Source organism: Ambystoma mexicanum, chromosome 9, assembly GCF_040938575.1.
Source record: "Ambystoma mexicanum isolate Mex_15411 chromosome 9, UKY_AmexF1_1, whole genome shotgun sequence".
Classification (NCBI taxonomy): Eukaryota; Metazoa; Chordata; class Amphibia; order Caudata; family Ambystomatidae; genus Ambystoma; species Ambystoma mexicanum.
This window is the reverse complement of record NC_090931.1, coordinates 804090842-804103983: the sequence shown is the minus strand read 5'-3', so window position 1 is coordinate 804103983 and position 13142 is coordinate 804090842. Positions and strand designations below refer to the sequence as shown.

The 13142-nt window shown below is 49.6% G+C and overlaps 1 protein-coding gene across 5 annotated transcripts in view; it reads right to left on the bottom strand.

The window, feature by feature from the left end:
- Positions 1-13142, bottom strand: part of NCKAP1 (NCK associated protein 1) — a 1877983-nt gene that overhangs the window by 232941 nt on the left and 1631900 nt on the right. For all 5 annotated transcript variants that reach the window (XM_069615779.1, XM_069615776.1, XM_069615777.1 and 2 more), the window contains one exon: positions 12015-12131. In XM_069615779.1, coding sequence (XP_069471880.1) covers positions 12015-12131 — 117 coding nt within the window. The remainder of the gene's footprint in view (positions 1-12014; positions 12132-13142) is intronic.

Below are 13142 nucleotides of genomic sequence, written 5' to 3'. Positions count from 1 at the left end.
TAAGCCTTTGTCTTTCAGATGCCGGAATGCTAACCTGTTCTTTCTTGTCTTTATAGGTGTTGCTGAAGACTGGATTCAGGATGGTAAGCCTTTTTCCTTAGGCCCAGGATCCGATGCAGAAGACACGATGAGCGTTCTGCTGCAGAGGATGCAGAATAACGCAAAGCAAGATTCATCCACCGGGTGTGGTTTAAATAGCCTCCTGTAGTGCTTAGGTGTCTCCTTCCACAGCCACGCCTAGATAAGAAAAGAGTTCCTGCTTTCCAGAAGAGTTCCAGTGTTCTGAATCTAGGGAGTGGCTCCTGCCCCACCCAACAGGAAATGTAGTTCCAAACAGAAGAGGATCAGAGGCTCAGCTGGCAGGCAAGTAAGCAGCATGGTCTGCTGCAGGTAAGTCCACCCAAGCATTATGAGCCCGGCGCTTCCAGCGCTGGGACTGGGCAAATTTATGAGCCTGGTGCCACTGGCGCCAGGACTGGGTCCAAAAGGTCCCAATTGGGACTGGTTGGCCCTCGGAACCTGGGTTATGGATCTGCTTCCAAGGGAGTTGGGAAAACCCTGACCTTTTGGAAGCAGAGATCATGACATCAGTGTTTGCTTGTGCTACTGTATCTTGGTACCTATTTTGTATACTCTATATACTACCTAACTCTTCTTGAGAGAAGTCTGGCTGCTCAGCCACAGCTACCAGGTAAATCTGGGTGGTACAGACTGCTACTAATTGAGTTTACTGCCAACACCTGTAGTCCTGAGCCTTTTGCAGTGGTCCCTAAAGGAACTGCACAGGTTTCTGCCTAACAGAGAGTTGACAGGGTTTGGTGCCCGGCCTGGCCACATCAATGTCAAGGATCGTATTGAAATCCCCACTCCAGAGAATGGGTAAAAGTGGGAATCCGGCAAGTAGATTAGCAAGGGGCGAGTAGAACTCAAAGTCGTCAATGTTGGGCCCGTAGCCATTGATAAGTACAACCTCTTTGTTGTGTAACCTGCCGTAAAGTAAAACAGAACGCCCTAAGGGATCTATGTGGGACACAACGTGCTGAAACAAACACTTTTATGGATCAGAACCATGACACCCCTGTTTTGAGTGGAGTAATCAGTGTAGCACCTTTGGGGGCACCATATCTTTGCAAACATTATGCAGCCCTCAGATCGAGCATGTGTTTCCTGTAGAAAAGGATTTTAACTCCATGTCGGTCTACATATAGTTTTATATTCCACATCTTCCTGCTATTACCGAGTCCCCTCACATTCCAACTCATGTAGACCAGGTTATGATCAGCCATCGGAATAAGTAAGAATCAAGGGCATTGCTAGATGTGGTGTCTAGTCAAAGTTTCGAAACAATAGTTTCGAATGGCAAAAGTTTCGACACAAAACTGCCGAAAAAAAAAGTTTCGCATTTTTTTTATATTAAAGTTATTTTTAAAATTTCGTATTGTAAAAGAAGTGTTTTTTTTTTTAAAACGGGGGTTTGATGGGGGTGCCCCACCCCCAAAATAAAAAAAAAATAAAAAATAAAATAAAAAAATAAAAAATCGAAACTTTTTTTCCAGCACTTTTGTGTTGGAACTATTGCCATTCGAAACTTTGACTGTCGAAACTATAACTAGGAACCTCTAGATGTAGCAGTGTTCGGGAGACCAAGTCTGGAGACCAGTAGGCGTGTCTATTATCGAGGTGCATCCTCCATAGTATAACCTCACACTCCTCTTCCACTTTGCATGTCAAGCATTTTTTGTCATAACTCCACAACCCACCTCCCCCCCACAGCCCTTTCCCAATCAGACAGGTGAAAACCCAACAACCATCTAACAAAACCAAAAACAGTGGCATCATCGCCTGAGGGCCAGTGCGCCGGTTGGGCAGCGTTGCTTCCTAGCTGGGGACATGTTAAGGATTGATGTGGTACTAATGCAAGTAGTAATCAAGACTGGTGGTCAAAATACAACATTACGATCAAACTATTAATGACTAGAAATACTCATTCAACATAATGATTGGAACGAGGAACTCTCAACATAAAAGTAGTCAGGGGCTTCATGGACCGGGACGTATATTTCCCGGTGATAAGCGTGGCAAAATCGTAACTACCAGAATTTAAAAAAAAAAAAATGTTCTCAAATAGTTTTATTAATTTTCACAACAAACAAAACATAACTTACACTCCCGACATTTGCAGTTACAAGTATCATAGCATACAATACATGTTTCTCCTTTATGTCTTCCCCCCTCCCTTCTCCTAAAACTCGAGCTCTCCCCCCTATGCCTCTGGTTCACATTGCTCAGGATTAGTTCTCTTCCTGGTTCTCGGGCGTGTCGTCGTCTTTGGGGTCACCTTGGGTGGGCCCAAACAACGAGGCTATCATTTGTCTCCATTCTGTCAGTGATCCCACTTCTTCACCTTCCCCTCTGTTGGCCACCACATACCATGCCACTGTCTCGACGTCTGCCCATTTTAGGAGGTCCTTCCACCATTTCTCTAGTCTGGGTCTATGGGCGGCTTTCCAGATCATGGCAATTCTTTTCAAGTTGCATGGCCTGGTGAATTCCCCCAGCATGCATGCCGATATGGATTCCACGTCTAGTTTAATTCCCTTTCCAGATAGCTTGTGCTTAATTTCCCCCCAGAATTTCCCCACCTCCGGGCATGCCCAGAACATGTGGATCATCCCTGCTCCCACCTTTCCACACTTGGGGCATTTTTGTGCTTCTGCGTTTCCAAATTTTGCTATCATTTGGGGGGGGGGGGTCATGTATGCTCTGTTGGTAACTTATAGTTGGATCTGTTGTAGCCTCGCATTTCTAGACACCTTCTTGTGGTATCTTTGGGCTCTCTCCCATTGCCCACCCTGCATGGTCTCTCCCGCCTCCTCCTCCCAGTCCCGCCTCAGTTTGAGCGGCTCTTTTCCCAATCTTGACATTGTTTGTTAGTATATCCTGGATATTTCATGCCCTCCCTCCAACATGTCTGCCATACATCATTTCAATGGCTGTATCCGGTTGTTCTGCTAGCGCTATTTCCGACCACGTTTCTTTCACCCTTTTGACTATTCCGCTATATGTAATATGCTGTCCCGCATGTACCCCGGTTCTGTCCATTATCGTTTGAAAATCCAGGGCCTCCCCCTCTTGCCAAATATCCCCTAGGGTAGCCAGGCCGACTGGCTCCCAGTATTTCCGGATTCCTTTTCTTAGTTGGTCATCTGCACCGCATATCGCCAAGAGTGGCACCTGCAGGGAGCACAGGGTCGGGCCTCCCATAGCCCGGTACGCTTTATGCCAAATCTCCCAGCCCAGTGTTAGCAATCTCGGTCTACCCTGCATCTCTCACTTGGGTAGCCATATTAGTTTTCGTAGGAAGTATGGGGCGCTCTTATCCCTCAGCAGCCTGGATTCTGCTGTTTCGTCTTCCGCCAGTCACCAGGCTACGTATTGTAATTGCGTCGCCAGGTGGCATATCTCAAAGTTTGTTAGGTTTATCCCCCCTCTGTCATACGCATTCTGTAGTTTCCACAGTGCCACTCTGTTTCTTGTGTTGTGCCATAGGAAACCTCTGCACAGGCTGTGTAATTTGGTGAAAAGGCACCTGGGCACCATGTGTGGGATGTTTGTGAAAAAATGCAGTAGCCTAGGTAAGGCCACCATTTTCAGCAGGGCCACCCTCCCCACCATGGGCAGGGGGAGCTTTACCCAGAACTCCATGCTATTCTTAACGCCCTCCACTGCTTTCTCTGTGTTATACTTATGCTCATCTGCCACCGTATGGTAAATATTGATCCCCAGGTATCTGAACGTTTTGGTCTGCCAAGCTATCTGCAGGGTGGGTAGGTTTTTCTGTAGTATGCCTTTGTAGCTAACCAAGGGGAACATGCTCGAATTTTTGGGGTTGACCGCTATCCCGGATAGAGCCGCATAGCGCTCCATCACTACTAGGATGTATTGCAGGTTCTCCTCCGGGTATCGCAGTTACAGGAGCATATCGTCTGCTTACAGTGATAACAAGTGCGGTCCCCTTTGGTGCGCACTCCTATCTCACTGTATTGCTGTCTCAGATAAATTGCCAGCAGCTCTAGTGCAAGGATGTACAGCATCGGAGACCATGGGCAGCCCTGTCTCGTGCCTCTGCTTAGTTGCCATCTATCTGAGATTATCGCTCCAGTTTTTACACTGGTTGTGGGGGAGCTATACAACATTTTCACCCACGGCAGGTACCCAGGTTCCATCCTGTATTCCTTTAGAGCCGCCATCAGCCATGGCCACCGGACTGAGTCAAAGGCTTTGACTGCATCTAGCGAGACTACTGCTATTTCATTTGGGTCACACTCTGTCTGCTCTATGATGTGGTGGAGCCTCCTGTGGTTATCAGATATGCTTCTGCCTGGGACATACCCAGTTTGGTCCGGGTGTATTAGTTTGTTTATCACCAGCTTAAGTCTATTCGCCAGTACTGACGTGAGGATTTTGCTGTCTTGGTTTAACATGGATAGTGCTCTATACAACCCGCAATCTAAACTAGGCTTGTCTGGTTTAAGGAGCGGGATGATTACCACCTCTCTCAGAGATTCCGGCAGTCTCCCTTTCTCATATGCCTCATTCAGCATTGCCAGTAGCGGGGGAAGGATCTCTTGCCTGTATGTTTTATAAAACTCACTAGGGAGCCCATCCGTGCCTGGGACTTTGCACGTGGGTAGATGCATCACCACTTCTTCCAGTTCCTCCAGCGTAACTGGGACTTCTAGGTTCTCTCTATCTTCTGCGCTTAATTTGGGCAATCCTATGTCCTCTAGGATCTCCTGCGTCTCTCTCTTCGTATTCTCCCCCGTATCTGCATAGAGGTGTTTATAAAATCTGAAGAAACTCTCATTCACCATCTCCTGGGTATTCCAGACTTGTCCCGCCTCTCCCATTATCACTCCAATTGCAGGTCTTGATGCCTCGTTTTTATATAGCCATGCAAGCAGTCTCCCTGGTTTGTCTTCTCCAGTGTGTTGTCGTTCGATATATTTCTTGTAATTCAGGTTGCTTAACCTCTCCCATAGCTCCCCGCCAGCCAATTGCAGGTTCCCTCTTTATTCATTATTGTTTCCAGCCTCTACTCCATCTCCTGCAGCTCTCCCTCTATACCCCTCTGAAGCCCTTGAGATTTGGATATGGCCGCCCTCCTTATTACCACCTTAAAGGCCTCCCATAGGGTTCCCTCCGATTTCACGCTTCCAGTATTGTTCTCGAAATAGCTAATTATCTCTTCCTGTAAGTCCTCACGGAATGTGGTATCCCTCAGTGCCTCGGCCCTAAGCCTCCATGTTGGGATTCTGGCTCTTGGGGGCTGGTGTCACCACTCCAGGACCAAAGGGGAGTGGTCTGATAGTATTTTCGCTTTATATTCTGAACCCACCACTTCCCCCGCTATTTCAGGGGTGGCGAACACATAGTCCAGCCTCGTGTACAGATTATGTGGGGCCGCAAAGTGTGAGTAGTGTCCTCCCGTCGGATGTTGCCGCCTCCAAATGTCCTTGAGCCCAAAGTCAGTTAACAGGGCTCGTAACTGCGGGGGGTGGGTTTGTCTAGTTTCGTATCAGATCTGTCTAGTTTAGGGTCTAGCGTTCAATTGAAATCCCCTCCCCATATGATCGCTCCACCTGTGAGGGGGCTGATCTTTCGATATAACATTTTATAGTAAGTTACTGTGGGCCTCATCACGAGTTCGGCGGTAATGTTAATCCCCATTCCCCATTGAGCCCATTCGTGAATGCCCCATTCCCTATTGGGCTCAATGGGGAATTTTCGCGCTCTTACCGCCGGCGGATTTCCTGCCGGCGGTAATAGCGCAAATTTTCGGCGGATTTCCCCTCAGCTTAGAGAGCTGGGGCGAAATCCGCCGAAGCCCTGATATGGCGGACCCTTAAATCCGGCGGTAATAGCACGACCGCCGGATTTAAGGGTTACCGCCAAAGTTGTGATGAGGCCCTGTATCTTGGTTGTGGGCATATGTGTTTATAATGCTTAGTTCCCTGTTCTCCAAGAGCCCCGGAGCGCTACCATCCTCCCATCCGGTTCCACCATGGTCGGTAATATCTGGAAAGGCACCTGTGGTGCCACCCAAATGATCACCCCCCTAGCGTATGCTGAATAAGTTGCTCCTATGGTAATACCTCTCAACTTTTTTTTTTTTATTACCTCCTGTTTCTCCTTGGTGAAGTGAGTTTCCTGCAACAGAGATATGTCTACTTTTTGCCTTCTCAAGTACATCATCACCCATTACCCTTCAGGTCCCTTTCCCCGTCCCTCCCTCCATATCCTTCAACCCGAGAATACTTAGCGTGGGTTATGCACAAAGGCGCGCGGATACATGCTCGTTCCCTAACAACTATCACTACAAACTCCCCAACTCCCTCCCCCCCTTCCGTTCCAACCCCAACTGTTGCCCAGCTCCATCCCTGGATCTCAGGCGATCCCGTATTTGGTCCCGTCCAGCTAAGCCGGTACCGGGAACCCAGCAGGAGGTAACCGCTCCACTGGTAACTCAACTAAGCTATCTAAGAGGGTGTGAGGTCGGGTGCTCTGTATCTCCCTGTTGTGTGCCACATTTCGCTTGCCTTCCCATTGTGTAACACGGCTATAATCAAGTCCCATTTTCACATTTTATACAGCACCTCGCTCTCTCAAGTCTCTGCATCATTTCTCTGCACCGCTTCCCTTCCGGGCAATTTTTTGTCTCCAGCCAATCCGATGCCTCCTCTGCGGTGTCAAAAAATAGTGTCCTGTTCTTGTGGAACACCTTCAGCCTCGCCAGATACATCATCATGTATCTGTGGCCCGCCTCCCGTAGCCTCCTCTTTACTGTTCCGAAATTGAGTCGCCACCGTTGCACCTGGAGTGTATAGTCAGGGTATGCTGTAATTGAGGCGGACACCCTTCGGATCCTGCCTCCCTTGCGAAAGTATTCCAGGATCCTTTCCCTGTCACAGTAATTTAGTATTTTGGTTATGATGGCTCTCGGTGGGGCGGGGCGACCGGGGGGCGGAGGGGCCTCCTTGCCAAGGATCTATGCGCTCTTTCCACTGCAAATCCCTGGGTGAGTGTTCCCCCTTCTCTTTCTTGCAGCAACATGGATTCAATGTACTCCGTGGGGTTCGATCCCTCTTCCCCCTCTGGGAGCCCCATAATATGTATATTTTTCCTGTGTGCCGGTCCTTCGGTTTCTTCGGCCCTGCTCTCCAGGTTGCCCACCTGCTGGCGTAGCGTGTGGATCTCTGAAGCGTGTGAGGCGCAGGCCGCTGTGTTGGCCCCCCACATCTTTTTTTAGTTCTCCTGTGCGGTCCGCTACTGCCCTTACATCTTGTCTCAGGAGGTTTAGATCTATTTTTACTGTGTCTATTTTAGATTCCAGAGCCACTTTCAGTGAGGTCATGGCGGCTTCCAGTTTCGTTTCCCACACAGCTTTTAGGTCTGAAATAGCTTCCAGGATTTGCCGGTCTCCTCGTGCTGGGGATGCGTCCAGCTGGGCGCTTCTATCCTTGCTTCTAGCACCTTCCGTTGATTGTGGGATCTTTGTGAAGTCCTCCGTTGTGGATTGCTTCCCTTTTGTTTTATTCAGCTTAGTTGCTAGGTCTTTAGCAATTTCAGGTGAGCGGGCCCCCTGATCCGGATGTTGCAGCCTTTTACCGCTATCAGGGACTCAGCCTTACGTGTGTGGGTTTATTGCCATCTCCTTCAGTTGTTCAAGCGCCGTTGTCTGTGTCCCAGGCTGTAGTAGTATTGGGGTCCTTCCCCTTTGTGTCCCTTGTTCCCCTGGCGTTGCAGACTTTCCTGCTCTTGAGAGTGGTTGGTCACAGATGGTTTAGGGCGTTGCGTTGTATGGTCTTCTTGCGTATTATTCTGGGACTGATGTGATCCTTATTTCTCAATTTCTGTTGCGCCCCAGCTTGGTCCCTTGATTGTGAGGGCCTCAGGCTGTGTCTTATCTGTAGCTTAGTCTGTGCCTGCTGCTTCTCATGCATTGTCTTTTTTTCTGGTGCCCCGACCTCGGGCGTCTGTATGATTTAGCCCGCCTTACCATGGAGTCAGGCTGCGGTCTTGCACTTATATATATATGGCTGGGTTGTATTACATGTGTAGGCGCTACACGTGGTGTCGTGCCCTTTTTTGCTGCGTCCCCACTGTCCTATTTCAATACTTGATTAGCAGGCATAAGCTGCATTTCCGTTCGTGGTCTAAGAATGTGGGACAGAAGGGTGTCATTTGCGAGGTGCTGCTTCAGCTCCTCACGGGTCATTGGGGGTCACGCTCCCAGTGTTGTTTTGTGCCTTATTTCGCCCGCTCCGTGGGGCCCTCCCCCCGAGTGCTGCGGTACATTCCCAGCTGCCGGGCGGGACTTCCCACGTAGCGGGTGCAGCCGGTCCTCTTCCTGGCTCTCACTTGTGTTGCCTTCTGTGCCCAAGGGGGTGGGGGGGCCGGGAGCCTCCCAGCCCTCCGTGTGTAGACGCTGCACTCTGTGCCCCAACTACGGTGCCGCGGCTCTCCTGGCAGTTAGAAGCGGGTGCCCAGAAACGGGACCACCTTATATGGGGCCCCGGTCCACTCGTTCATGGGGCCAGCACCTCACGGATCGTCGGGGGCCACGTGCCCCGGCATTGGTCTGTGCCCTACTTCGTGAACTCCACGCAGTCCCTCTTGTTTGCCGCAGTTCGTTCCCAGCGGCTGGGCGGGGGCTTACATGCAGTGTGTGCGGTCAGTCCTTTCTCCGGCTCACACTTCTATTGCACTCTGCACTGGGGGGGGGCTGACAGTGTCCCGGCCCCCGTGTTAGGTCGCCGCCCTACGTGCCCCCACTCCGGCATCGTGGCTCTCTTTGTGTTGAGGGCCAGGTGCCCAGGGTCGGGACACCTGCATGTGGGGCCCCGGATCCATGCGATCATGGGGCAAGCAGCTTCTAATTGCCCACGTACCCTGTCTTACGCCTCCTGTAATCCCTCATCCATGGAGCTGCCCATGGCGGCTCTTATGTAGATAGACGACCGCATCAGATCTCTGCTTTCAGCCCTTCGATTCCTTTGTTGGCCGAAGCGGCCATTTTGTCGCCATATTTTGTTACAGTTCGTTCGACTCAATGCTCACAGTTCCGCCGGTATCACACTGTTGCAGCGCCAGGCATACCATTCTATGCCGTATCATTCCCCATCCATTTGCCTGGTTTTTGACATGTTTTTGGTAGTTTAGAAGAGAGGCATTGTCAGGATGTTGTTCGGATCTTCGGGAGCTCCAGGTCTGCTCTGCCTCCTACATGGCTTGCTAGCCACGCCCCCCCCCCCCCCCCCCCCCGTAACTACCAGGATAGGTATGTTCAGCCGGGGAAATGCTCATCTATACATTTGGAAGCCTCTTCTGGAATAGTGAAGAAAAAAACTTGATTCGAGTGTTCGATCCAGATCTTGGCAGGGTACAGCATAGTATATTTGACCCCCAGTTCTCGCAATCTCCTCTTGGCTGCCAGAAAGGTTTTGCGTTCCTGTTGAACAGAGGCAAAGAAATCAGGATATAAATGGACCCTGGCGGATCCCAGTAAGAGTTCCCATTTGGCCCTCGCTGCCCACGATCGCGGTAGTTCATAACCCTTGCAATGATAGGGTGCGGGGGTGCACCAGGCTTAGGTTTCGCCGTCAGGGCGCGATGAGCTCGCTCTATAGCAAATTGTGGGGACAGATTAGGAGAGTCAAGCAGAAGGAGTAAGGTGTGTTCCATATAGTCCTCCATGGCACTTTCGACTCTGTCTTCGGGGATCCCGATGATGCGGAGGTCGTTATGCCTTGAGTGTGATTCGAGATCCTCGTTCTTCTTGGCAACCTCCAACACCTATCTGGACAATGTGGCGACCTCCGTTCGAAGGGCTGCTATGTCATCCTCCGCAGTACCCACCCTGGACTCTCTCTCCGTGACCCAGCCATCAGTTTTCTCCATGTGGGCCTTGATTGATGACATAGTCCCATTTATGTCATCGAGTTTAGAATGGAGGGCAGTTAACCCTTCCCTCATGAATTCCATCATCTTCTGGGACTCCGCAGCGTCAGGAGGTATAGATGTGGTGGGCTCGGGTTCCGAATCTGGTTCAATCGAATTAGCTGGAGCTTTCGTAAACATGTTAATAGAGCTTTGTTTTTTGCCAGCCCCTTTGGTCATAGTTCCAGCAGGGTTCACGGTTAGCGAACGATTCGTACTGGGGGAGTCAAGGCGATCCCATGAAGCATGTGTCAAACTTAGGTTATAGGCCTGTCCACGACCGCGTGGTCTGGGGATAGCAGATAAAGAGGGTCTAGGTGTATTGGTGATCATCAGGGTGGTCTTAGAGAGCGGGTCTGGGCCCGGATCTGCAGTAGGCATCGGAGCGGGCTCTTGGCAGGAAGACAAGGGGTCAGAGAGACTTGGATGCAGATCCTATGTAAGGGCCCAGAAAGAGGGGCCCCGCAAGGGGGATAGGTGGTGCGATACCCAGAACGTGTAGGTGTGGTCAGGGATAGAGCTAGGATGACGTAATCCCCTCAAGCGACAGAGAAGAGGTAATCCGGCTTATATGTAGTCGACAGAGCACTGAAGTAAAGGTAGTGTGATCAACTCACCCGTAGGTTTGGACAGGCTTGCAGCCACCTATATAAAGATTCAAAGGAGAGATGTTGGCGTGGTATCCAACGTAGCCAGGGGGCTTAAGTTGGTAGAGCTTAGGATATGCAGCTGTAGCCCCAGCCCCACTCCAGATCGCCTGCCCAGACCGGGATCAGGGTGCACTCGAAAAGAGCCACGGATTTAGATCAAGTAGCAAGTTATGTGATGCAGTTCTTGGGTATAAATTCCCCACTGAGGAGCTAGGGTCAACTAAAAAGTAGCATTGTTGATGATAGCGGAACTGGAATTGTTGATAAGTTCAGCTGGGCCGCACTGTGGCCGAATGTACTGTGTCCCACGACGTATTAAGGGAAGAAAAAGGATATCCCGCTCCCAAGACGCTGAACAGCTGTTAAGCACTGGTAACGTGCCACGTTAAGTGTTGGTTGAAAGCGCAGGTGAAATGGAGAAGTTGCTTTACGATGGAAGAGAGAGAAACCAGCAGTCGTGGTGGCGTAGGTATAGGCAAGAAAATATTGTTGTGTGATCCCGCTAGCAGTTGCAGGAAGGAGGGGGTTGACATCTGCGGAGAGCAGAGAGTAATAGGCGGTGGGGAAGCACCGGTCATTCCAAGTGTTAGGTCGGCAGTAGAGGGAAGTTCCAAGTTTCCTCACTCCCCGCAGGCACGGTTCTCTCGTCGTGGCAGGTGGCTAGGCCACTGGGAACCCGCCTGCCCTGTTGCAGATGGGGGGGATGGTGTTCCCTGGGCCTCCAGGCTGACCAGGAAGCTCGGGCTCCAGCCCAGGACGAAACCACACGGGACCGCCGTGCGGCCAGTGGGCGATGCGGCAGCCACAAGGGATGGATGGTGTGCAGGACGCAGGGTGCTAGCCGCTCACCGGGATGGGCGCAGATGTCTCTCTCTCCCACGGTGCTGGGTGATCGTAGGGCACCCCTCCCCCTCAGCAGGCTGCAGTGAAACCAAGTGCAGAAGGCAGACCTTGCCAGATGCAGTAGACTGATCGGGGCAACGCCGCCTCCCGGTCCACTAGGGGTGGCGATATCTGCAGAACGGAATAAAATCCTGGACCGACATTCAGGTGGCAGTCGGGGGAGGATTTATGGAAGGAGCCCCCAGTCTTCTTTCCTCAAAATTCGTCGTACTGCAGCAGATGATAATAAGGATATGGTCGCCCAGCACAGAGCTCCTTTTCAGGCGGCCATACTCCGTCAAGCGCAACAGTCAAGAGTATAGACATTTGAACATCAGTTGTAGATAGTTAGGACTGTTGAAAAAAAGACTTTTAAAATATAAGAGCTAAGATGAACAATTAATCAAATGAACTGCGCAAAAATGTATGAAAAATATTACATTGTCAACTTCCGTTTTGATCATCAAAAATATTCCACTATACCTTCAATAGCAGGGCTATATTGAGACATCACGTTGCTGGCGAGAGTTGGCAATGAAACTGCAACAAAGACCATAAGCAGGCAGGCAATTTTATATTCTTCTTCCGGACTGATGTTTTCTAAAATTAAACAAACAAAATAACAAAGGACTCAACAGATTGTAAAACCACCAGATTAGTCACTCTGTTTTTTAAGGTGGCCTGGATCCAAGAACTATTTGGGGAAATGTTTTTTGGGCTTGAACAACATTTAAGGGCATCATACACAGCATGGAGATACAGAGTACAGAAACAAATACTAAACCTGCTATTCCATGCTTCTTTATCAATAAATCCACTGTGAAAAAATGCTTCTAGCAGAGGACCATTAAAATATATGTATAGTGGATACATTGCTTGAAAACATGTAGCATGTGCCCAAGGTGGGTATTCACTCATGCATTTCATTACTGGTGATGGCCGACTGCTGAAAAGTAAGCTACTTTCCTTTGGTAACAGTCTTTCTGACGTATAAATTATTCTTCTTGTAGATTCTTTGTTTTTATAAAATGGGCCACAGGAAACAAATGGTATCCGGTGAACTTTGAATAGTGTACAGTGGGTTTGGTGTTGCTTTAATGATCGTCACAACAATGGGACCATTGACACCTGAAGTGGTATCCTGAGTATATGAATGGAGTAGCCAATTGACGTTCTTACAATTAGTCCAAGACCTAGAGTGGGAGACTTCAGGGGTGCGGTACTTTGTCAGTCAGATTTTTTAAATGTTTTTAAAGACTTCACTGTATATGTTTATGCACTTCACTGTTTAGCTACTCTTGATTCTAGGACTTTGGGGTGCCCAATGTAAGATGTGACATATGTCATGTGACGTCAGTGACATCATGGCATTTGATGTTGTCCAAAATGCCATAGTACATGGCGGGAAGCACCAGCAGTGTGTCTTTGTGTGTGCTCTCTTTGGGCAGCATGCACAAAAAATACAAAAGCATGGGCAAAACATGGAAGCGCTTAAAGGCTCGCTCCAACGGCCCAAAGACAAAGACCCTGAGTGTAAACAGTTGTGGACATTTGCTACGTGAGCTGCAGGATCGTTCTTTTATTGCTTTTACTGGCTATTACTTCCAGCCA